The sequence below is a fragment of the Galeopterus variegatus genome, unplaced genomic scaffold (genome assembly GCF_000696425.1).
Source record: "Galeopterus variegatus unplaced genomic scaffold, G_variegatus-3.0.2 Scaffold331, whole genome shotgun sequence".
Lineage (NCBI taxonomy): Eukaryota > Metazoa > Chordata > Mammalia > Dermoptera > Cynocephalidae > Galeopterus > Galeopterus variegatus.
The window spans coordinates 359,286-382,735 of record NW_007726442.1 but is presented as its reverse complement, the minus strand read 5'-3'; the positions used below and the strand labels follow the sequence as shown (position 1 = coordinate 382,735).

The window sequence follows — 23,450 nt, the reverse complement described above, 5'->3', positions numbered from 1 at the left end:
TTGTTGTTGTTGTTGTTGTTGTTTTTAAAGATGACCGGTAAGGGGATCTTAACCCTTGACTTGGTGTTGTCAGCACCACGCCCAGCCAGTGAGCGAACCGGCCATCCCTATATGGGATCCGAACCCGGGGCCTTGGTGTTATCAGCACCGCACTCTCCCGAGTGAGCCAATGGGCCGGCCCAAAGGTTATGGGCTTTGAAAATTGCTCAGATCAAAAATTCCTCCTCTGCGGTATTAAACTCAGATCCAAAAGCTACTTCCTAATAAAAATCTAGCTTCACCTGAACCCCACCTCCATGAGGATGTGAGGTAAACTTCCATGCAGACAGCAACACTGGTCAAGCTTCTCAACTTTCATGCCAGAATGGTAACCCTGTCACCCCACCACCTGTTCATCTGGCTTCCAAAACATATGGATCCTGCCTCAGTCAACAACAGAGCATACCAATACTTCTGGCTTTCATCAGAGAATAAATGTAGTTGGCCTCTGAGGTCCTGTCAAAAGCCTGGCTGTGAGAAGAGATATTTATGGAATATATTGTAAGGGACATTCTATCCATCCACTCCTTTAGGTGGCATTTTAAGTTATGTCCTCAGATCAAGTTAGAGCACCAGAAGGTTACATGCCTGAGCCATCTGAGCTCAGCCCCTGCAGAAGTGCTTTAATGTTACGCCCTTGGCTTTTAGCCAGGGTAGTTACAAGAAAGTAATATGAAAATCTCTTCTGTGTGTGTTATGAAACTGTTACTGAGGACATTGTCCCTTATGTTAATCCCACATGAGAAATTTCTTATGGAATTTAGTGCCAGCAATGGACCTTTATGCAGCTGTTAAAAATTATAATTATGGAAGACTAAATATGAAAACATGTTTATAATATGATCATTGAAAAAAAGCAGAACACACAATGGTATATAGACTCCAATTGCAACCATGTAAAATTATATGTGTCTGTGGACAAGGACTGAAAGTGATAGGCAAAGATGAAAATTGTGTGAGGGCAATGAGATTATAAGTGGTTTGTTTCTTCAAAAAATTTTGTTTGCTGTAGTCCTGTCTTTTCAACTGGGGGGAAAAAGAATTCAGTGACAGGAGAATCTTCGTCTCTCTTGAGGAATTACTATGCTTCTTTCTTTCTGATAACAAGAATTGTATAATTTACTGTATTTCCCCCTTTCCCTTGACTACCCAAAAAGGTGAATTTAATGCTCAGTCACTGCACATTATCTTCCTCTTCCCTTCCATGCCTCTGATTTTCTATTTCTATAATCTTATGATATTTGTACTCTTCTTTTAGTAAGGTGCTTCAAATCCCTTGTAGAAAGAGGCAAAACATAAAAGAAGAAAATAAAATTTAAGAAGAGAAAAGTAAATAAATAAATAAAAATTTTAAAGAAAGAGGCAAAATATAAAGCATTTCCCCCAGTTTAATAGTTATACACTATCATAGTAAATTGGAAAAATATTTTAAAAGCAAAAGGAAAAAAGATAACCACTGTTAAAGCTTTCTGGCATTTCTTTCTATCTTTTTTTTTCAATTTTTTTTTCTTTTTGACAGCTGGCCGGTACAGGGATTGAACCCAGGACCCTGGTGTTATCAGCACCGCACTTTAACCAACTGAGCTAACCGACCAGCCCTCAATGTATTTTAAACGAAATTATGAGTATATAGTACATTAAACTATTGCATCCTGCTCTTTTTATGTCACTTTAAAATATAAGCATGTTCTTGTGTATCACAAACTCTGTGGCAAATATCTCTGGTAAAAGCTCTTCAGTTAATAACTCTGGTAAATACCATGCCAGTAGGATTTTCAAAGGTTGGAACCATAGAGGTCTACAGGAAGGGTTAAAGAGGAAGCTGGAAGGTCCCTTAAAACCTGAGGGATGGGGCCGGCCTGGTGGCGCACTGCTACAGTGCGCCGCTTGGGAGCGTGGCGGTGCTCCCGCCGAGGGTTCAGATCCCACATACAGACCGGTTCCCGCTCACTGGCTGAGCGAGGTGCGGACGCGGCGCTGAGGGTTGCGATCCGTTGCCGGACACGAAAAAAGACAAAAAAAAAAAAACCTGAGGGATGAAACGCTGGGGGCAGGGGACAGAACCAAATTTGTGTGTTTGAAGTGTAATAAGCTCAGTGCAGTCCAAGGCCAAAAAGGCAATCTGGGGTCTTGTACCCAGATTCGAGATCACAGGAAATAGGATTTTCGAGCTAGAAGAGACTTTAGCGATCATCTATACAACATTCTCACTTTACAAATGAAGAAACCAAAGCCCGAAGAGGGGAATGGACTTGTATAGGCTCTCGAGTCAGACCACCTGGATTTGCACATATGCTTACTAACTCCAGACTTTAAGCAGGCCCCTTTATCCTCTCTAAGTTACATTTTCCTCTGTGAAAAGAAATAGTAATAGCATTTAGTTTATATACTTGTTGTGTAGATTAAATCAGATAATCCATGTAAAGCACTCAGCAGAGCACCCAACACATAATAAAAACCCAGTAAATATTACTTATTAATATTAGTGTAATTTGTATCATTATTCAACTAGTTAGTGACAGAGCTATGACAAGGAGTCAGATCTCCTGACTCAATCTAGTGCTCTTTTTACTGCACCAACTGACTTCCAGGGTCCAAAAAGGATCAAAAGTTACCTTAAACTTAGTAGTGCCAACTCAGATCTATTTGGGGCTAAAATCTGAGTACTTCAGCCTAGCCTGGTGTCTAGAAAATAGTAGGCTCTTAAGAAAAGTTTATTAACTGAAAAAAATTTTAAAAACAATAACGGACAGGGTTGGGAAGGTGGTTTCTAAGACAAGAACTAGAAATCTTTCACAGAAACACATAAGAAAAGACTTAGAGAAGAGGGCAACCAAAAATATGCACATTTCATACACATCTGTGAAGATCAGGGACAAGTAGAGGCGGTGCTTTCTAAGCGTTCCTGAATTTTCTCATTGTTATTTTTGTTAACCCCTGCATCTTTCCCTATGGTTACTAGCAAAAATCCCATAAAAACTCTAGGTGGGGGTTGTGTGTTTTTTCAGAGCTGGGCAGGGTAAGAAAGAAGTGGGGAAATGTCTATCTCAATTCAAATTAACAGAGCCGGTTTGGCAGCAGGCTTGGGGGGTGGCACCCAGGTAGAAGAGAGGGTGGTGGCCGTGAAAGAGGCAAAAGAGCCAAACCCCTATGACCTTCAAGAGGAAATAAACAAGTGGTGAATGGAGCCATTTGAGAACATAAAGTCTGGGGTTTCGACTGGGAGAAAAGCCTGTGCCCCTCATATCCTGCCACATCTGTTCATAACTTATCACTACAGTGGTTTTTTGGGGAACTCCTGTTAGTCCTCTTTCCTGACCAATGTCTCTTCTATTGTCCAAGGCCCCCTTGCTAACCTAGTCTTTTGACTAAGATTCATTCTTTTTTTTTTTGGTGCCTGGCCAGCATGGGGAACTGAACCCTTGACCTTGATGTTACAAGGCTACACTCCAACCAACTGAGCTAACTGGCCAGCATCCAGATTAAGATATATTCTAACACTCCCACAGCAATAAGGTAAGTAACCCTGACCTCTCCAGTTGCATGTTTTAAAGTCATGATATTTTTACCATCCCATCAATGCTTTAGCTTACCCTCCTAAATCATCTGGTCCTATTGCTTATGGTCATTTTTATCTGTCAAGTGTTTCAAGGTATACTCTCATCTTAACATTAAAGACTCAAAAACATCTGTTGACTAATGGCAGAATTTATAATCTAGTTGGGGAAACAATACACCCTCATGAAATGAAAAGCCACGTAACCATAAGCACAAAATTAAAGAATACACTGAACTCATAGAGGTTCAGGAGATGCAAAGTAGAGCAGTGATCTGTCAGGTTGGGCTAGTCAGGGAAAGTTTCCAAGAGCACATAAGTTTTGAGCTTTGAATTGGAAATTTAAGGAGGTGGTAGACATAAGTTGGTGGAAAGGTGGACCTTTTCAAACAAGTGCACAAAGGGAGACAATGCAAGATATAACTCAAGCCAGGACAGGTGCCTGCCCCACCCTGCCATTTCCCTGTCTCAGCAATTCAGCATGATCTGCCACCACACCTGTTTCAATTAGACGAGAGCTCATTGTGACCTAGTGCCCACCAGTCTCTCTCCTCTACTGAATCCACTGCTCATGTAGCACTTTCCAGGTACTCCAGGCCGGGATACAGGAGGAAGGGGTATATGCAGGAAATGTTTGCAGGCATTGTGAGCAACTATGTCCCATCTTTCTAGTATGTACCTCAGGTAGGAATATATGGCCTTCTGTATACCACCTAGGTGACAAGTGGAGTCCAAATGCATGTTGCTGTAGAAGAAGGCAGGAACATGGAGAACCAATATGGTTATTTTACCATAAGAAGGCTAATATTACTTTGAAGGCCCAATGTGCTGCCACCTCTGGAAAATCCTGGACTGCATGGATATCCTTCCTCACAGAAGGAAGGCCTCATCATCACAGAAAATGTATCGAGCAACGCTACAAATGGTAGACAAGTTAAATTATAGTCCCTGCCCCCAGAAGGTTGCTGTCTAGCATAAAAATTGGAACATGACCAAGCAGAAAATACACATGATAGATTTATTTAAAAGTTGTTAAGGGTCTAATGCAGTATAATTTGATTCCCGATCCTATTCATTCATTCATTCAACTAACATTTACTGTCTACTATGTGACCCTGAGCTGGTGTGATAAAGATACATAAAACTTGTTTCTGCCCTCAAGGAGCTCACAGTTTATTGGGAGAGACAGACAAGTAAACAAATAATTACAATACAATATGGTTTTGCTATATAGCATAAGCCTGAACAAAGTACTTGGGAATGCAGAAAAGGGGGAACTAACTGCACCTGAGGGAGACAGGGAAGGCTGAATAGGAATTTTCCAAAATAAGAGACTTGGGGAGAGGGTGACAGGAGGAATGACATCCCAGAATGCAGAGGGAAAGGTGTAAAAGGACATGGTATTTCCAGGACACAGTTCGAAACTCTGAATAGTTGGAAATTAGAGAGCCTAGTGAAAGATGAGGCAGGAAAGCTGTGAAGCGGCCTGACTCTGAAGTGCCTAGTACGCTTTGCTTGGGAGTTTGAACTTTATCACACAGGCAACGGGGAAAATGAGAGGAAGTTTTAAGCAGGGAAATTATATGATCACATATGTAAGTGATATGATTCCAGTTCTCCTGCCTCCTTGGGCAAGTCACTTAATCTCTGAGCATTTTTAGTGTCTTCATCTATAAAATGAGGATAATAGTGGTACTTACCTCACAGAGTTGATTCGAGGAGTAAATGAGTAAACATTGGTAAAGCAATTAGCACAGTGACTGGCACATAATCAGTACTCCATAAATTTTAGCTGTAATAACCAGCTGTGATAGCTTCCTAAGAAAGGTAACCTTGTTGGCAGCATAGAAAATAAACCGTAGTGGGGAAAAGACTGATGGAAGGAGATCCAATTAAGATGATATTGCAATTTAAATCCAGTTATAAACAAGGGCTTGTACTGGGGTTTGGATGTAGAAAGTTAGGGAGATGAAGAGGTGAAGGGTAGGTCTAGCTTGGAGACTGAGTAGACCAGGACAACTATCAACCAAATTCAGAGATAAGGGTAGCCAGAGGATAGGAGTGTGGGTGCAGGAACAGATAACGAGTTCAGTTTGGGACTTGCTGAATAAGAAGTGAGGCCGTTGAAGATGGGAATCTGGAGAATATCAGTATTAAAGGGGAGGCCAGCAGAGCCATTGGAGGAAACCGATTGGTAAGAGTGACCTCATTCTCAGTGTGAACTACGTATTGGGGAGTGACACCGCCATCAGCTAACCATTTATGTTACACAAGCCTCCCCACCCAACTCCCCAACGCGCCCACATCCTATTTTCTAGTAAGTTCCTTGCTTCTTGCTTCTCGGTTTTCTCCTTTTTGTAGAGACCGCATTTTTTCCTTTTGCCCGCTCTTAAGGAGGAAAAGGTCTAGCACCTCAGCATGGTCACCTCGGCGGCCCCGAATCACAAAGGAGGCGAGGAGGAAGGAGGAAAATGATTTTTAAGAAAAGAGAAAGAGTCCGCGACCACCTCTAACAATGAAGTTCCACCTCCCTATATCCTGCCACGCCACCCTCCTGCAGCCCGTATCGGGCTCCAGGCCGCGAAGTAAGACGGGAGATGTAGTCCTCAAGACTGACCAGGGTGGCACGACTGAAGAACTCGGTTTCCCAGCTGGCTCTCCAGGCGCGTGCGCAGATGGCTGCCCCGGCGAGTGGTAAACAGAGACGTCAGGCGGGGGTTGCTGCTTGGAGCAAAACAAAAGGGAAACCCGGGGGGCGGGGGGTGGGGGGGTTTGATAGGGGAATTGGTGCGGGAATAAGAGAGGCTGGGGCGGCGGGGACCTGGACCCGAGTCGCGAGACGGGAAGAGGCGGAGGGAGAGGGAGTCAGGGGAGGGGCGAGTGACGCGGGGGAGCGGGGCGTGGGGGAGGGCAGCGATCCTGGTGGAGGAAATTTGGGAGGAGTGTCCGGGGGGCAGCAACTTAAAAGGGGGTGGGAACTGCGGCTGAGGAGACGTTCGGTGATGGGAGCTCAATGTATGAGGGATACCGTGCCTCAGGTTTAAAAGAGCAGGAAGCTGAGTGAGAGGTTGGAGAAAAAGTGTATTCGCTAGGCGGAGGTTACAGGTGGTGTCTCGGAAAGAGCTCTAAGCTCTAAGAGCAGGCTGTCGTCGGGAAGAGGATCCGAGAATTGTGTGGAAGGGACAGCTTGGGGGCTAGCGTCCTGGGGCTAGGGAGACGTTCGCGACTTCTTGAGGACTGGCAGGAATGTGCCTCCTGGCCCTCGGTGCATCCCCCCTTGGGGGAGGCATCGTGAGGGACTGTGGTAGGCTCCACTGAATGCTGAGCCGCGGAGGTCCAACTCCACGTATGGATCCAGGGAATGAGAATTCAGCCACAGAGGCTGCCGCGACCGTAGACTTCGATCCCGACTTCGAACCCCAGAGCCGTCCCCGCTCCTGCACCTGGCCCCTTCCCCGACCAGAGCTCGCTACCGAGCGGCCCGAGCCGCCCGAGGTGGAGCCAGGTCTGGGAGAGACGGTACACACGGAGGGGCGCTCAGAGCCGATCCTGTTGCCCTCCCGGCTCCCAGAGCCGGCAGGGGGCCCCCAGCCCGGGATCCTGGGGGCTGTAACAGGTCCTCGGAAGGGAGGCTCCCGCCGGAATGCCTGGGGAAATCAGTCATATGCAGAACTCATCAGCCAGGCCATTGAAAGCGCCCCGGAGAAGCGATTGACACTCGCCCAGATCTATGAGTGGATGGTCCGTACTGTGCCCTACTTCAAGGACAAGGGCGACAGCAACAGCTCAGCAGGATGGAAGGTAACTGTGACCCCCTTACCTCCATCCCAGCACCATCTATCCCAGTGCCCCCTAGCCTCCTTATTTCTACTCTGGGGACCCTTTTAACGGCCCCCACCCCTTTGGGAAGCCCAGAGATCCACCTTCAGTCTTCAGTTAGACAAACATTTACTTAGTACATAGTATATGCCACACTCAGTGCTTGATGCACTGAGGGAGGATCAGAGATGAATAAGACACTGTCCCTGTCCTGGAGAAAATCTAATTCTCTGCTTGCTGCTCAACACTCTCAGCACTTTGGCTTGGGCTGCCCCAAACACTTATTCCCACAGAGAAGTCTTTATCCTATGTACAGCAGCACGAACTGTGTGGATTCCCCACAGGAACCTAGCCTTCCCTCCTCCCCCACCTCCCACCCCAGCACCTTTTCTTCCATTCCTGTGGGATTACTTGGATCCCCTGCTTGCCTCCCAATGCCTCAAGTGTAGAGGTAGTTAGTTCTAGGACCGCTCTACCCAAGAGTGGGTGGCAAAGGGTAAAAAGAGTGATATTCATGGGGAAAGGTAGCTGATCTTATGCACTACGAAGAAAAAGGGCTGTGAGCTGCTGCTTGCCTCAGATTACCCTCTAATGTCAAGAAACTCTCCCTCCTACGATCCAAATTTGGGGGGAAAGTCTTCATTTACTATTATGGAACATTAGTCATGAAAAAGGAGGTAGAGCTCTGACTTTATAGCACAAGGTTGGGAGTTCTCTTGGCCTTCCATGAAGAAACTGTGAGGAAAGATCCATAATATACCCTGAAAAACTTTTCCTGAGAAATTTGGGGCTCTAATCACAAAACTGGGGAGTAAGGTGAGCATACAACAAAGTACAGAGGATTGAATGAGCAGAGGGTCTTCCCCTAGGTAGAGGAGATTGAAGAATCAGATCTGTGGTATCCCTAAGGGTTGGGCAGAACAGAAGATGGGACAGTTGACTGAGACCCTGGGCACTATTTCTGGGTAGTGTGCCGCGCACAGTCTCAGCTCATAAGAGCTCCCCTCCTTGGACCCAGTTTTCACAGCTGTCTTTCTTTCCCTTAGGTTCACTTTCCAGGGTAGAAGAAATAACCATGAATTGTTATACTGTGGGAATATAGTCCCTCCTTGTAATTTACACTTAAATGGGGCTTTATAGTTTACGAAGTAGTTTTTAAAAAAATTTTTTTTTAAAGGTGACCGGTAAGGGGATCTTAACCCTTGACTTGGTGTTGTCAGCACCACGCTCAGCCAGTGAGCTAACCGGCCATCCCTATATGGGATCCGAACCTGGGGCCTTGGTGTTATCAGCACCACACTCTCCCGAGTGAGCCACGGGCCAGCCCTAAATTTTTTTTAATTTTATTCATCTTCACAGAAATTCTGAGATTCCACATTTTACATATTAGGAAACTAAAGTACAGAAAGGTTAGTTAACTCGCCTAATATCAGCAGAATGAGGACTTGAACTCAGGTCTAACTATAAATCATATTCTCTAAGAAGAACATGGCTTAGTCTCATTGGAATAATGGCCAAACAAAATCAGGCTGAGCCTGGGACTTCCAAGGTCTCTCTACCCACCTCCAAGGGGAAGCCTCATGCCTGAACTAGCTTCCTTGGTGATATGCCAAGGTTACTTCCACCCCACCAGGGGGCGGCACTCACTTAGAGCAAGAAAGCTTAGGTTAAGTGGCTTGGGGAGCAGCTAAAAGTTATTCCCCTTCCAACACATAAGAAAGAGTTATAGACTTCTAGGGAACCCATCTCTCCACTTGAGAGGCTGTACCACTCGCTAGTTCCAAGGCCTAAAGAAGAGGGATGAACAAATGGGCCTCTCAGGTACTAAGTAGTAGGGAACAGAATGGGCCTTCTCAATAGACCCAGAGTTAGCGGACAAAGAGGGGAAATCATGCTGCCAGAAGTCACTGTAGTCCTCAGTTACTAAGAGCCCAGTCTGCATGGACAGGTGTGACTCCTTGAAGGAGCTAGAAACATCAGCGCAGCTGGAGTAGTTGGAGCGCCATTACTGCAGGGTCCCAGGGAGACAAGGAGTTCTTTGGCTAAAGAGCCCTGAAACAAGAAGCTGCTCAAGCACGGTTCCCCAGGCAAAGGGTCTCCTTATCTTAGAGCACCAGTCAGAGAAACATAAGTGGTTTCTGACTATCCGTAGCGTCAGCCTCCTAGTTGCTCTGAGCCCTTCTCTGCTCCTCCTAAGTTTCTAAACTAAAGAGCTCCATGTGGGAGGTCAAATGCCCCTAAGGTTAAAGAGCTTAGACACAAATTCCCGAGGAAAAGTGGGGGAAAGGAGCTGGGAAGGAGGTAGGGAAGAGAAGGGAGGTGGGGGCAGGGGCGGGAACCAAAACCGTGGTGTAACTAGCCTGCGGCAACCAGTAGAAATAAACTGCACTGGAGCTCCAGAAGCTGCCAATCTTGGTTCCCTGGGCCTCTGGGAAAAAAACGTATCCCTAGCATAATGCCACCAATGAGGGAGAAAGGGAAAACACATAGCTTCCAATACTCAAGAGCTGACAGAGCCTCAAGGGGAGCCTCACCATTGTCACGGGGGACCACCCACCAATGAGGCAACAAATATTATGTACTGTGAGCTGGAGTATGTATTAAGTGTGTGCTGTGAGCTTGGCTCTCTGAGGGGGCACTGTTAGGGGCTATGGGACTGGAGGACATTGTCTGTGCCCTTGGTGCTTACACCTGATGAGACTAATTACATGAAACCATAAACCACACAATATGGATTGGGTAAAATTTGTGTAGAACAAATTAAAAATACTATCCAAGAAATTTGGCTACCAAAGTAAGCAATCTCTTTATGAAAGAGGTTGTACTTAAGCTTGGTCTTGACCAACTGGTAGAATTTAAAGAGGGGGGATCCTTCCTAGGAAAAGGAGGGAGGTGAGGATTTGCGCCTGTGTATCTGAGGCACAGTGAGAAGCCTGGGCTGAATGTAGTTGAGGGTGTTTGTTACAGATTTGGAGAAATAAGAAATAAGGCTGGGATTTGGGAAAAAAGAAATCTTCAAGTCCTATGGAGAGCTGAGTGGCCCAAATGCCCTGTGGGGAGTGGAGCACCAGCCGTGCTGAAGTTCCAGCCCTTCAGCCTATTCAGAGAACTGGCTCAGGACAGGTTGAGTCAATCCCTGGCTGGTGTTACACTACTGTCCTGTAAACGCCACCCAAGCCTGCACTCAAGGAAAGGGGTGGACCTGTGGAATGCTTTTTCCCACCTGAACCTAGTTTTTGCTGGGCCACCAGCCCCAGGCACCCCCCACCACCAGAAATCTGGGAGGAGCACAGTGCTGGGAGCTTTTCCAGGGTGGGTGCTGTGCCCTCCACAGTAGATTGTTACTTTTGTCTCTCCTGGGCCCCTGTGCTGGAACAGAGGCTGAGCAGCTTGTCTTAGCGTGGGAACTGTGTATGGTTTCCTCCCCCTTATACCCCGCCCTCATCCCCAACCCTGCCTCTGCCAGTTTTCCCCCTGGATTTGACTTTGAGTCTCCAGGAGCACCCCTGCTGTGTCCCAGCATCCATTTAGAGAGACTGCTGGCCACTGACCTCCCCTACACACACTTCATGCCCCTTTCCTGCTACCTCTGCCCCCTCCAGAACTCGATCCGCCACAACCTGTCCCTGCACAGCAAGTTCATCAAGGTTCACAACGAGGCCACTGGCAAGAGTTCTTGGTGGATGCTGAACCCCGAGGGAGGCAAGAGTGGCAAGGCGCCCCGCCGCCGGGCAGCCTCCATGGATAGCAGCAGCAAGCTGCTCCGGGGCCGCAGTAAGGCCCCCAAGAAGAAACCAGCTGTGCTGCCAGCTCCACCTGAAGGTGCCACTCCAACAAGCCCTGTTGGCCACTTTACCAAGTGGTCAGGCAGCCCTTGCTCTCGAAACCGCGAGGAAGCTGATGTGTGGACCACCTTCCGTCCACGAAGCAGTTCAAATGCAAGCACTGTCAGCACCCGGCTGTCCCCCGTGAGGCCAGAGTCTGAGGTGCTGGCGGAGGAGGAAATACCAGCCTCAGTCAGCAGCTATGCAGGGGGTGTCCCTCCCACCCTAAATGAAGATCTAGAGCTGTTAGATGGGCTCAACCTCACATCTTCCCATTCCCTGCTATCTCGAAGTAGTCTCTCTGGCTTCTCTGTGCAGCATCCTGGGGTTACTGGCCCCTTACACACCTATAGCACCTCCCTCTTCAGCCCAACAGAGGGGCCCTTGTCAGCAGGAGAAGGGTGCTTCTCAAGCTCCCAGTCTCTGGAGGCCCTGCTTACCTCTGATACGCCACCACCCCCTGCCGATGTCCTCATGACCCAGGTAGATCCCATTCTGTCCCAGGCTCCAACACTTTTGTTGCTGGGGGGGATACCTTCCTCCAGTAAACTGGCAACAGGAGTTGGCCTATGTCCCAAGCCCCTAGAGGCTCCAGGCCCCAGCAGTCTGGTTCCCACCCTTTCTATGATAGCACCATCTCCAGTCATGATGGGTGCCCCTATCCCCAAGGCCTTGGGGACTCCTGTGCTCACACCCCCTACTGAAGCTGCAAGCCAAGACAGAATGCCTCAAGATCTAGATCTTGACATGTATATGGAGAACCTGGAATGTGACATGGATAACATCATCAGTGACCTCATGGATGGAGGCGAGGGACTGGACTTCAACTTTGAGCCAGGTACAACACTCCCAAATCACTGTATCATCTCATAACCTGTGTCCACTCATAGGTGCCCAGCTAGTCCATGATATGAGCAAGGGGGATATTTAGAACAAGGGGTAGCTAGAGCACCTGTGGAAATGGAGGGAGGATGTCATATCAGAGTGATATAGTTTCCAGATGGGACCTCCAGGCCCCTTGGCAGTGCCCACCCCTACAAGAGGTATGTGTGTGTGCGGGGCAAGGTGGGGGGCGGGGCGTGGTGTCTCTTTCCCTTGATGTGAGTCTCGATGGTGGAAAGTTGGCATGTCTCAGATAAGCCTCTTACCTTGTCCTCCAATTTCTTCTTCCTACAGATCCCTGATGAGTCATGGCTGGAAGCTTTGTCCCCTGCTTCAGAGGTGGAGCCAGGCGTGCCCATATCCACTCTTTACCCTTGAGCCCTCCCCAGGAATTTGGGACCCTGCTTTAGAGCTAGGGTGGGATCTGGTTACACATGGATATCAAGGAAATTATAAAGATAAAGCTGCCCCATATGAGGACTAAGGGGGGAGGGAGACAGGAGGGGGGAAAAGGACAGGGTTCATTCTCACTGTGCCAATTAGGGGGTAAGGCCCCCTCTCAGGAGCCGTCCTTGGCTCCCCCCATTCTCACCCCCTAGGCTTTGTCGTGGGGGCAGGAAATGCTGTTGGAAATCTGAAGTCACCAGTGGCCTTACCCCTGCCTTTGGGAGCAGGATTTTTTGTAGAGTGTCTTACCTGAGCTGGGCTAGGCTAGGTTGAGCCTGGGATTTTTATGCAGCGGCCCTTAGGCCAGTGGTATGAGTTGGGTGGGGGGTATAGGGCACATGGAAGGGCCAAGGTCTGAGCATTGGAATGGCTCACCAGGCCGAATCACCCTCAGAAGACTGCAGATAACAGAGAAGCTTTTTATAATCTTTTAAAGAAATATAAACACAGATATAGAGATTTTTAACAGCAGCAAGTCGTTAGTGATGGGGAGAATGCTTTTTTCTTTCTGAAGGCTTTGTCTTAGTGACATGATACAAACACTACAAACAATGCTAGGGGAGACACAGGGAAGTAGGGAGAGGTAGGAAGCAATAGCGTACAAGGGGAAGAGGTCCCATTTGGACCAGGTCTAGAAAAAGGTCTATGTTTAAATAAGTTGGAGTTTTCCTAAGGAAAAAGCTAAGCCGGATTCCCTCATTATGCCTGGGAATGTGTGGTGTTGGGGTGCAGCCACACTCCCGTATGAACCAGTGTGGGTTAATGCTATGGTGGGAGAGTGCACTGAAGGCCTGGAATTTGCTTGGGGCCTGGAAAGGCGGGGAGGGAGCGGGGAGAAGGCAAGGAGGAAAGGATTTAGGGTGGTAAACTTAGGTACAGAGACCTCCCTGTTCAAGGCCCCTGACAGCTGTCCCTGCCCTTCTTCCCCTTCCCTGACTACTGGGGTTATGTGGAAGTGTGTGTGGTAGCAGGCAGGGGGAGGGGAGGAACACAGAAGGGGGAGCTGGGGAGCTTGGCTCAGGGTCTGGGAAATGAGCAGGGATGGGGGGGAATGTGGATCAGGTTTACTAGCACCTGCCAGGGAAGCCATCTGGGTCTCCTCCAACCCAGTCCCCAAAACAGCCCCTCCCCCAGTGCCCTTTGCACTGTCCCCTCCCCCACCCCTGTTGTGGGTTCCCATCATTTCCTGTGTCAGCGCCTGGCCTACCCAGATTGTATCATGTGCTAGATTGGAGTGGGGAAGTGTGTCAAATCAATAAATGAGTAAATTCAATAAATGCCTATAACCAGCTGTAGTCTCTGCTGCCTTGCTGCTCCCCTCGGATAAGGGGCAGGGAGGAGGAAAGGCCAAGGACAGGCAGGTGGGAGGGACTACCCAGAGGCAGAGAGGTGGGGGGGTGGGGGAATTTAGGCCCAGGGAGGTGGTGAAGTGTGGTGAGGGAGGGACACCTAACCCCAGCAGTAGGCGGGCTGTGAGATAGGCCTCTCAAGGGGAGGTAGTCTGGTTTGAGAAGACCCCACCTCCTACCCCGTCCCTCAAAGGCTCATTGTACTAGACTTCACCATCTTTTCTCACCCCCACCCATGTGCTCACCCCAGCTCTCTCCTGTAGCTGCCATCCACCCTCAGAGCCTCCACGGTGCCTGTGGCATACTTAAGCCTCAGTACAGATATTGGGAGAAGTTGTCTTCCTAGGAAAAGGAGTCTTACATTAAATTCCAGTAATTTCATATTTAGTATTACTGCTCTCACTTGGTCACTTTATTGAGTTAGCGATGTCTATCCCTCCTACCGAGAAAGTCTGCTCTGGTCTTAAAGAACAGACCTCTGCGAGTGGGCCGAGTGGGCCGAGTGGGCCGAGTGGGTCGGGTGAGCCGGGTGAACCGGGTGGTCCGAGTGGCCCGCTCATCTGATCGTCGTGATGATTTGTTCTAGAAAGGGAAAGTAAGTAGATAAACAAAGAGGCCCCTGGAGGGAAGGTTTTTACAAACTAGGGCCAAAAGAAGGGCAAAAGAGGTTGGAGGCAGGTCTTGGGTATAGATGTTGGATTTGGAAAGGAAATTCATCCCAGAGGGCCAGGATAGGGGAAACTCCAGTTGTCTGGTGGGGAGAAGGGGGTGCTGGGGCAGACCACATTTGAGAAGTCTTACTGGGAGATTCGCGGAGGACTCAACTGCAACGGCCTTCTTGGCTTCTTGGCTTCTAAGCATCTTCAATCTGCTCTTCTCCAGGAGGTCACATTGTATGCGCAGCGCATCTAGGAACCAGGAAAAGGCACCTGCACGTTTGAGGACTAAAGACCTTACCCATCCTGACCTTCCCATAATTCAAATGATCAATTGGAGTAATCTGGCCAAAGATGGAAATGATGGGGTGGTGATAAGGAGATATGCCTACAGGATGGTGGAGGAATGGGGGGAGGAGGGAGTGACACATGTATGCTCCACCTGGCTCCATCCCTCCTAAAGTGGACCTATACCCTGTCCCCCTTTTCCTAGGCTCATATGACCCTACTTACAGTATTACACTAGTCCCACCCCGTATTCTCCATCACATAGCTGTGTACAGTACTCTCCATGTTCTTCCCTCCCCCATCACACTCCTTACCAATTAGTGCGGGCTCTGGTTTCTTCAGCAGGGGCACAAAAGCTTTGTAGGCATTCTCAATTCGGGTTCCTGTGAACATAGCAATGTATTATCTCCAGCCCCTATTACCCAGCCTCCACCCTTTGGTAGCCCGAGATTTCAGCAACCTAACACTAAACACTACCTTGAGCTGATGTACCTCATTCCCCCCCTTAGTTATGGACCTAAGGGTGAGTTATGGACCCTAGGATGAGGTGGGGGGACATAGTATGTATGAACCTAACCTACTGTTATAGAGACAGTGCCCTTCCTTAGACTGACTAGAAATCTGGATCTGGTTGAAGGGCCCAATTTTAAGGACGAGGTTTGCAACCTATTTTGAGGGCCCTGCTCTGTCTCTGGGAAATGTTACCAAGCCTCTACCTGGTGGCCCACGCTCCACCCTACAAACGTAGTAGGTACTTCGAGCCGTAAGGAATTTGCTGGCATACTCTCTAGGGGTCTTCAGCAGGAAAAGCAGCTTCATTGTCCCCATTTCATCACACAAATCGATGGTGTCTGGAGAGAGGCCACAGGGTAATTGGGACAGCTAAAAAAAGAGAGTGGGAGCAAAAGGAGCCAGTGATCCTATACAGAATAGGTTGGAGAAGCTGCAAGTATACGAGGAACTCCCTTTTTGCCAGGAGGAGGGTTTTGGGGCTAGAAATAATCCTACTACTTGTGACTTTTGGCCATTAGCCCCCTCCCCAAACTCCTCACCTGTTTTAGACAACCCCACTTTACTGCGGATGTAATGCAGCATCACGAGGACAGAGCAATTGCTATTGACCAGAAACTGCTGATTATCTGAGGAGAGATGGGATGGGGCATGTGGGCCCTTCTCTAGTTATACCATCTCTGTGATCTCCACTGCTCTCAAACCTCCTCACCCCCAGACACAGACCCCAGCTCTGTGATGCCCCTCACCTCCATGTTTGATAAAGATGAACATGCTCTCAAGATCCTGTCACTCTTCAGAGAACATTCTGATGAGTCGTGCAGAAGGAGTGTGTTCTACAGTGCCAAGTGGGCCCATAGGGTTGGGGGACTGGAGAAGCAGATAGATCTCATTGGCTGAGGAGGCCCAGATGGGCAGACAGGGGAGAGCTATTGGCAGTTGTGGATAACCAGCATCCCTAGGGGTGGGGTCTGAGGCTGCAGTTGAGGGATTATGAGGTCAAAAGTGGTGCATGTGGCAGAAGGTAGAGTAAGGATAAGGAGAGAAGAACTTGAGTAGGATCTGTAAAAGACTTGTTGGGAATGGGGGCAACGTGGTAAATCTAACTCTAAATGGGACCCTGGAATGAGTGCAGGATACCCGGACAAAAGTAAGTTTCTGGGACAGTACTCTTTTCTAGTTAATTTACAGTTCTACTGCTTCCACAGCATGAGTCTACTACTCCTTTTCCTACCTTCAGCATTATGCCTCCCACCCTCATTGCACCCCATGTTTCCCCGCTCCGCACACCCATGACAGACATTCTTGATGATTATCAACAGAAACTTTATTTCTCATTGATTCAGGAATAATATTGAAAGGTAAATGAAAAGAGAGAGGGAGGGATGGAGGGATGGAGAGAGAGAATCCTATGAAAAGGAAGGGCTGGACTGGGGAAGATGAGAAACACGTTCAGAGCAAAGGGGCAATTCTCAAGTAGGGGATACTGAATGAAGGGGTGGTTGCAAGGGGCTCCAAATTCAAAATCAGCCACAGGAGGGCAAAGTGAGCATCGGACCCAGACTGGTTGGATGAGGGGAAGTTAGTACTACTTAGGGCTACAAGACTCTGGGGCTGTCAGAGGATTGGGGCTCAGGTTTCAGGCTTCAGGGTGTAATATAGGGGGTACAGTGGGGGCTATGTTGGCTGCCAGGGGAGCCTCCAGGCCCTTCCCCTCCTTTGGGGGGAATCTCACTGACGTGGCAGAGCCGTTCACTGTAGTCTGGCTGCAGACTCTCCGCCAATCCCTTAGAGACACCACTCCAGGCCTAAAGACAGATATCTCCAGGTCAGAGGTCAATTAGGGGCAGGAAGTAAAAGACCCAGGCTCTGTGACAAAGGGGCTCTCATGATGTCTGCAACCACTGTGATTACAGAAGGGACACATAGACTCCTGCGACCCCAATACCAGTGTTTCCATCTGCCTAGCCCATCTCTAATCCATTCATCTGTGTGTCTCTCTCTGTCTAGCCCATCCCCCATTTGGTCGGCCACATCCTGACAGTTAGTGCAGGCCCCTCCTCCCCTTCCCCCTTCTATCTGCTCCCCCCCACCAAGTATGTTAGTCTTGCTGGCAGGCAGTTGAGAATTGACAGACTATAGTATGCTTATGACAGCGTTCTCACCGAAAAGTTTCCATGGTATTCAGTAACCAGATCCTCTAGGTTCTTGAGAGTGGGAATTCGGGGCATCATTCTGAGTGGGGAGAAAAAGGGAGTAGGAGCACGTAGGTTAAAGCTCTTTTATTACCCTTCTCACAGTTGTCGCATATGGATGAAGTGATTCTGTGTTCTCTGTGCCTGTAGCTTCCTCGCATCATTATGCCCTCTTGGGTGATCCCCTTCTTCATTACTGTCCCACTTCTACTCCTGGAGACCCTGCAATAACCCTCCTCTACTATTTCCAGCCACCCCACCTCATTTTTCTGGACTTCCCAAAATCTTACCGTTCCAGCCAGCAATACACACAGATGAGGCTAATAATCAATCCCATGGAGCCAATGGGGATAAGCACAGCTTCCAAAGCAAACAAAGGATTCTCTATAGAAAAAAGGAAAGGAAAATGTACCTTACATTTGTGGCACACCTACCATGTGCCAACATGTATGAGTAGAGCCCCAACTTGGTGCCAAGCACCGTGCTAACCAGATTCCCTATACTTAATTCTCACAACAGCTCCTAAGAGGGAGGAACAATTATCTCCATTTTACAGATGAGAAAACAGAATTGAAGAGGTTAGTGATGTGCCTGAGGCCAAAGAGGTAGAGCTTAGACCTGTCTGGTTCCAAAGCCATCTTCACTATGGAGGCTCTCTGGGAATGCTGTAGGGAAATCTTATACATTCTATATTCCCCATGAACACACCTCAGCCTCCTAATCTTCTCCCCTACTCTAACAGCCCTACACAGAAAATCCCTACTTCCTGGGTTGAGGTTGAACAGTGAGGGGAGATGGGGACACCAAATTTGGGGGCTTAGGGATAGGGAGGTAGAGCAAAAGACAGTGGTGTTGGAAAGGTTGGGGTGTTGGGCTCATGAACTGGGGGTATGTATTAGGCCTATTTTACCCTTTGAAGTATTGCTTCCCCAGTGGATTGGGTGGCTCCATTCACTCCAGTGCTGAGCACTTCCACATAGCGGGTTAAAGCGGCTCCGAACACGGAACGTATAGAGTTTCTGCACATCCACGCTAGGCAGGGAGAAGCTATGTCTGTGATCCACTGTTTGCTCCTTGGGGAGAAAGAGGGTGGGGGAGAGCTGGGTGTCTATGAAAGAAAGAAGAATTAAAACATACTTCTGCCCACTCCAGTGTCATCTCCTGGTTCTTCCCAGTTCTTCTCTCCTCTCTTGACTATTCACGCCACACTGCTCCCTTCACTGACTTGAATCTAATGCCACCCCTCCAGATCCCCACAACAGCTTCCTTCTGTTTACTTCTCTATCTTGTATCAGGAAGAATATGGGTAGGGAAACGTTAATGAAAGCTCACTGGTGATGATAAGGAAAGGAGTTGGAGGAGGGTGGGGGTTGGGCAGAGGGACTGGGAGGCAGAGAACAGGAGCTTGATTTGGGTATTCCTATCTGGCTGATTGAATCCTTTATCCTCACTTGCTTGGCCTTAGCTGCTACATTCATGTCCCCAGTCACTCACAGTCCAGCTGTGGTCCCGGTCACTTCGGTACTGCACCAGGTGCTCCAAACAGTGGGCCACGTATCTGTTGTCCCAGCTCAGTTCTAGCTGAGATTCACTCAGGTTGTGAAGTGTTAGATTCTCCGGAGCCCAGGGGATCACTGAAGATATGTGTGCATGAGTGGTCATTCCCCTGGCCTAGACAAGTCAGGATCCTGAAGGTATTGCCCCTTATTCCTCCTCCCTTCCCCATCCTGATCCCCTACCTCCTCCTTTCTGCCCATGTACCCTGACAGTAAAAGAGCACCATGCCATAGACTCCAATGCCCCACAATATCCCTGGGCTCTTGACCCCTTCTTTCCAAATTACCCAAATTCTGCAGTTTTAGCATCCTTGTGGCCTGCCTCCTGTGTTCCCGTGGGTCCTGGAGCTGGACAACAAATGTTTGGTAGAGATGGATCTCCTTTTTTTGCAACCAACAGCCAGAAGTGATCTCTTCAGAGAATAGATAGTGGCCACACTCCTGGACTTTATCATTACCAGAGTTCTTGTACCTAGAGAAGGGTTGGAAGGAAGAACAGTGGGGCAACTTTGAGTACTGCAGATATCCGCAGCCCAGCCTCATCTCCCCTGAACTGAGCTATGACTTCCCCCATGAGAAAATAGTGGGGTGCCTGGGAGGCTGATTACCCTCTTTCTTGGTTCCCATGAGGTCTCTCTGATCCAGCTCACCTCCCCTTCCTCCCCCGTGCTACCCCCTCTTCCCTTCTCATACCAATAGCGCAGAGTCAGGTTGGTAGGGTGGGGCTCAGAGCTGCTGTTCCAAGTGCAATTCATGTACTCGACATTGAACACAAAACACTGAACCTCTGGGAGAGGCAGAGTGGAAACACTGAGGGACCCAGGAGGCGTAGAGGTCAGGAAGAAGTCTAGGTTGGGACGAAAATGAAGTGGGGGAGGGAAAGAGAAGAAGAAGGTGCGGCATGAGGCAGGGAACCCTTCCCCTTGCCCTCCCTACCCTATTATTCAGTTCTGCCCGGCATTATTGTAATGGCCCCTGGCAGGTTCTGGGTTTCTGCATGGCCCCTTCCCACAGCCTCCCATTTCACCAACCCCCTCCAGTTCCAGATTTCCTACCAGCTGTGGTATCTCCATTCCCGTTGGGCGTGAGGACCTTTGGGTTCAGCCCCACCCCCAGCAGAGGCAGCTGCAGAAATAAGAAGGATCTGAGTGGCAATGCTGGCTTCAACATGGTGCTTGCTCTTCGTTTCCTGGGTGTTGTCTGTGTCAGGAACCTGGGCCCCTCACCCACCATCCCCCACCCACACATTTCCTTCTGTCATAAGTTCCGGTGGAAAGAACCTTAGAAACCAGGGCTTTACAGAGGGTGTGACAAACGTGTACTGTGACACAGGCTAAGTCCTCTAGGAGATTAGGTGCTGCTGTAAGGTGGTGTTAAGCAGAGACTAAGGCTGGGTATACAACAGTGTCACAGACTCAAGAATCCTCAGACCACGTAGATTCCGGGAAAGATCTATTCACCTCCACTACCACCATTCCCAACCACCTTCTCCTCTAAATCATTATCTTATATAGTGAAAGGTTTGAACCTTCCCCCCACCCCCATGCTGTGTTCTTTCCTTGGCTCAGTCACCCTTTATTTATTTATTTATTTATTTATTTATTTATTTATTTATTTTTTTGTCTTTTTCCGTGTTTATTTATTTATTTATTTATTTATTTATTTATTTATTTATTTATTTATTTATTTATTTATTTATTTATTTATTTATTTATTTATTTATTTATTTATTTATTTATTTATTTATTTATTTATTTATTTATTTATTTATTTATTTATTTATTTATTTATTTATTTATTTATTTATTTATTTATTTATTTATTTATTTATTTATTTATTTATTTATTTATTTATTTATTTATTTATTTATTTATTTATTTATTTATTTATTTATTTATTTTTTTGTCTTTTTCCGTGTCCGGCAACGGATCGCAACCCTCAGTGTCGCCCCCGTACCGGACCGGGACCGGCAACGGGATCACAACCCTCGGCGTTGCCCCCGCGCCTCGCTCAGCCAGTGAGCGGGAACCGGTCTGTATGTGGGATCTGAACCCTCGGCGGGAGCGCAGCCGCGCTTCCCAAGCGGCGCACTATCGCAGTGCGCCACCGGGCCGGCCCTCAGTCACCCTTTAAACTTCTGTCAAAGCCCTACTGTCTTGGGAAGGTGGAAAATACTGTGTTGGCTCCTATGGGCACATATATAACTGTCTTTCCTCTGAGTTAATCCAAACCAGAATACCCACCTTTAACTGCTGCGTGGGCTGGGTCCCTGTTGAGATTGGTGAAGAGGTCTGACCTAGAAGAAGATTCTGGAAATGGAGGAACAAGAATACTAGCTTTAAACTTCTTGTCTTCCCTAGCTCAGCTAATAGGATCATCACCATCTCAGTCACCCAGACTTGAAATCTCAGAATCTTCAATTCCTGCCTCTTTCTTACCCTGAGAATCCAATCAGCTCTGCTTCTGTGGTGTCTCTCCTAGCAGTTTCCTCCTTTTCATTACCACAGCCACTGTGCTAAATCATCCTTTCATTACCTCTAGTCATGATTATCACTAAACTCACTAACTGGTCTCCCTTTCTAAAGGCCTTCTGCTTTCTAGTCTGTCCTTCATCCTGTTGCCAGATTTACCTTCCCCAAAACACAGAACCTACTGGAGAAACTATTTACAGAAATTGTTTATTCAGCAAACATTTGAGTCTTTAATATGTGCCAGGCACTGTGCTTATGTTCTGGGAATATTCAGACAAATAAGACATCCTAATCCTTCTAGAAACTCATAGATAAGTGGGGAAGACATAAACAAATAATACAATATAGTGTAATAAGTTTGATAGCACATATGTGGAGATACTACAACATAATGTGAAGACAGAATAGGAAGTAACTAAATTTACTGAGATGGAGAGGGGGGTAGTTCAGGTAAGGCTTTCCTGAAGAGGTACTATTTGAGCAGAATCTTAAAGAATGAATGTAATTTTACCAGATGGAAGGGGGGTAGGACATCAGGCAGAGGAAAAGAGCACTTGATTGGGCATCTCAGGGAAACTGGATTATAAGGTCCAGAGTGTATTAGTTTGCTAGGGCTGCTGTAACAAATTACCCGAAATTGGTTGGCTTAAAACAACAGAAATTTATTCTCTCACAGTTCTGCAGGCCAGAAATCTGAAATCAAGGTGTTGCCAGGGTTGGTTCCTTCTGGAGGCTCTGAGGAAGAAGTTGTTCCATGTCTCTCTCCTAACTTCTGCTGGCTGCTGTCAATCCTTGGCATTCCTTGGTTTGTAGACACATTGCTGTAATCTCTGCCTTTGTCTTCACATCACCTCTTCTCTGCATCTCCTTTACCCTTCTCTTCTCTTATAAGGGCACTTGTCATTGGATTTAGTGCTCCCCTAATCCAGAATGTTCTCACCTGGAGATGCTTGCCTTAATTACAGCTGTCAAGACCCTTTTGCCAAAGAAGTTCACATTCACAGGTTCCGAGTGGACATATCTTTTGGAAGTCCATCATTCAACCCACAACAGAGGGCATTCTCCAACTTAAAAGTCTTCAAAAGCTACTCATAGTCTTCAGAATACGGTCCAAGCTCCAGTCATCAATTCCGGCCACACTGGATAATACGTCAGATGCACTTACTCTCTGACTGGAATTAGCCTCTCCCTAACTTTCTGTGGGTAAATCCTTCAGGGATACACACCTATTAGAATGGCCAAAATTCTAACACTGACATCAAATGCTGGCAAGGATGTGGAACAACAGGAACTGTCATTCATTGCTGGTGGGGATGCAAAATAGTACAGCCACTTTGGAAGACAGTTTGGCAGTTTCTTACAAAACTAAACATAGTCTTATATGATCCAGTAATCACACTCTGGTATTTACTCAAAGGAGCTGAAAACTTATGTCCGCATAAAAACCTGCACACAGATGTTTACAGCAGTTTTATTCATAATTGCCAAAACTTGAAAGCAACCAAGATGTCCTTCAGTAGGTGAATGGATAAAACAAACAAACAAACAAACAAACAAAACCGTGGAACATCCTTACAATGGAATATTACTCAGCACTAAAAATAAATGAGCTATCAAGCCATGAAGAGACATGGAGGAGACTTAAATGCATATTACTAAGTGAAAGAAGCCAATCTGAAAAGGCCATATATTGTATGATTCCAAACTATATGACATTCTGGAAAAGGCAAAACTATGGAGACAGTAAAAAGTTCAGTGGTCACCCGGAGTTAGGAGGGAGGGAGGAATGAATAGGTGGAGCACAGAGGGTTTTTAGGGCAGTATAATGTGTTTTTTAGGCATGTAGTATGATGCTAT

The 23,450-nt window shown here is 47.5% G+C and overlaps 3 protein-coding genes across 3 annotated transcripts; 1 reads left to right on the top strand and 2 right to left on the bottom strand.

Moving 5' to 3' along the window:
• Window positions 1-6,550: 6,550 nt before the first annotated feature.
• Window positions 6,551-13,858, top strand: FOXO4 (forkhead box O4). Its single transcript, XM_008567567.1, has 3 exons — window positions 6,551-7,396; window positions 11,017-12,076; window positions 12,415-13,858. The coding sequence occupies exons 1-3, from the start codon at window positions 6,914-6,916 to the stop codon at window positions 12,420-12,422; spliced, it is 1,551 nt and encodes a 516-aa protein (XP_008565789.1). The 5' UTR covers window positions 6,551-6,913; the 3' UTR covers window positions 12,423-13,858.
• A 299-nt stretch (window positions 13,859-14,157) lies between these two features.
• On the bottom strand, window positions 14,158-16,144 carry LOC103586328 (chromosome unknown open reading frame, human CXorf65). Its single transcript, XM_008567575.1, has 7 exons — window positions 16,120-16,144; window positions 15,913-15,999; window positions 15,577-15,711; window positions 15,175-15,243; window positions 14,718-14,824; window positions 14,393-14,498; window positions 14,158-14,210 (listed from the first exon to the last, which is right to left on the bottom strand). Exons 1-7 carry the CDS (start codon window positions 16,142-16,144, stop codon window positions 14,158-14,160), a joined length of 582 nt encoding a protein of 193 aa, XP_008565797.1.
• A 531-nt stretch (window positions 16,145-16,675) lies between these two features.
• Window positions 16,676-20,368, bottom strand: IL2RG (interleukin 2 receptor, gamma). Its single transcript, XM_008567566.1, has 8 exons — window positions 20,177-20,368; window positions 19,815-19,968; window positions 19,409-19,593; window positions 19,060-19,199; window positions 18,476-18,638; window positions 17,856-17,949; window positions 17,536-17,605; window positions 16,676-17,178 (listed from the first exon to the last, which is right to left on the bottom strand). Exons 1-8 carry the CDS (start codon window positions 20,352-20,354, stop codon window positions 17,017-17,019), a joined length of 1,146 nt encoding a protein of 381 aa, XP_008565788.1. The 5' UTR covers window positions 20,355-20,368; the 3' UTR covers window positions 16,676-17,016.
• Window positions 20,369-23,450: the final 3,082 nt, after the last annotated feature.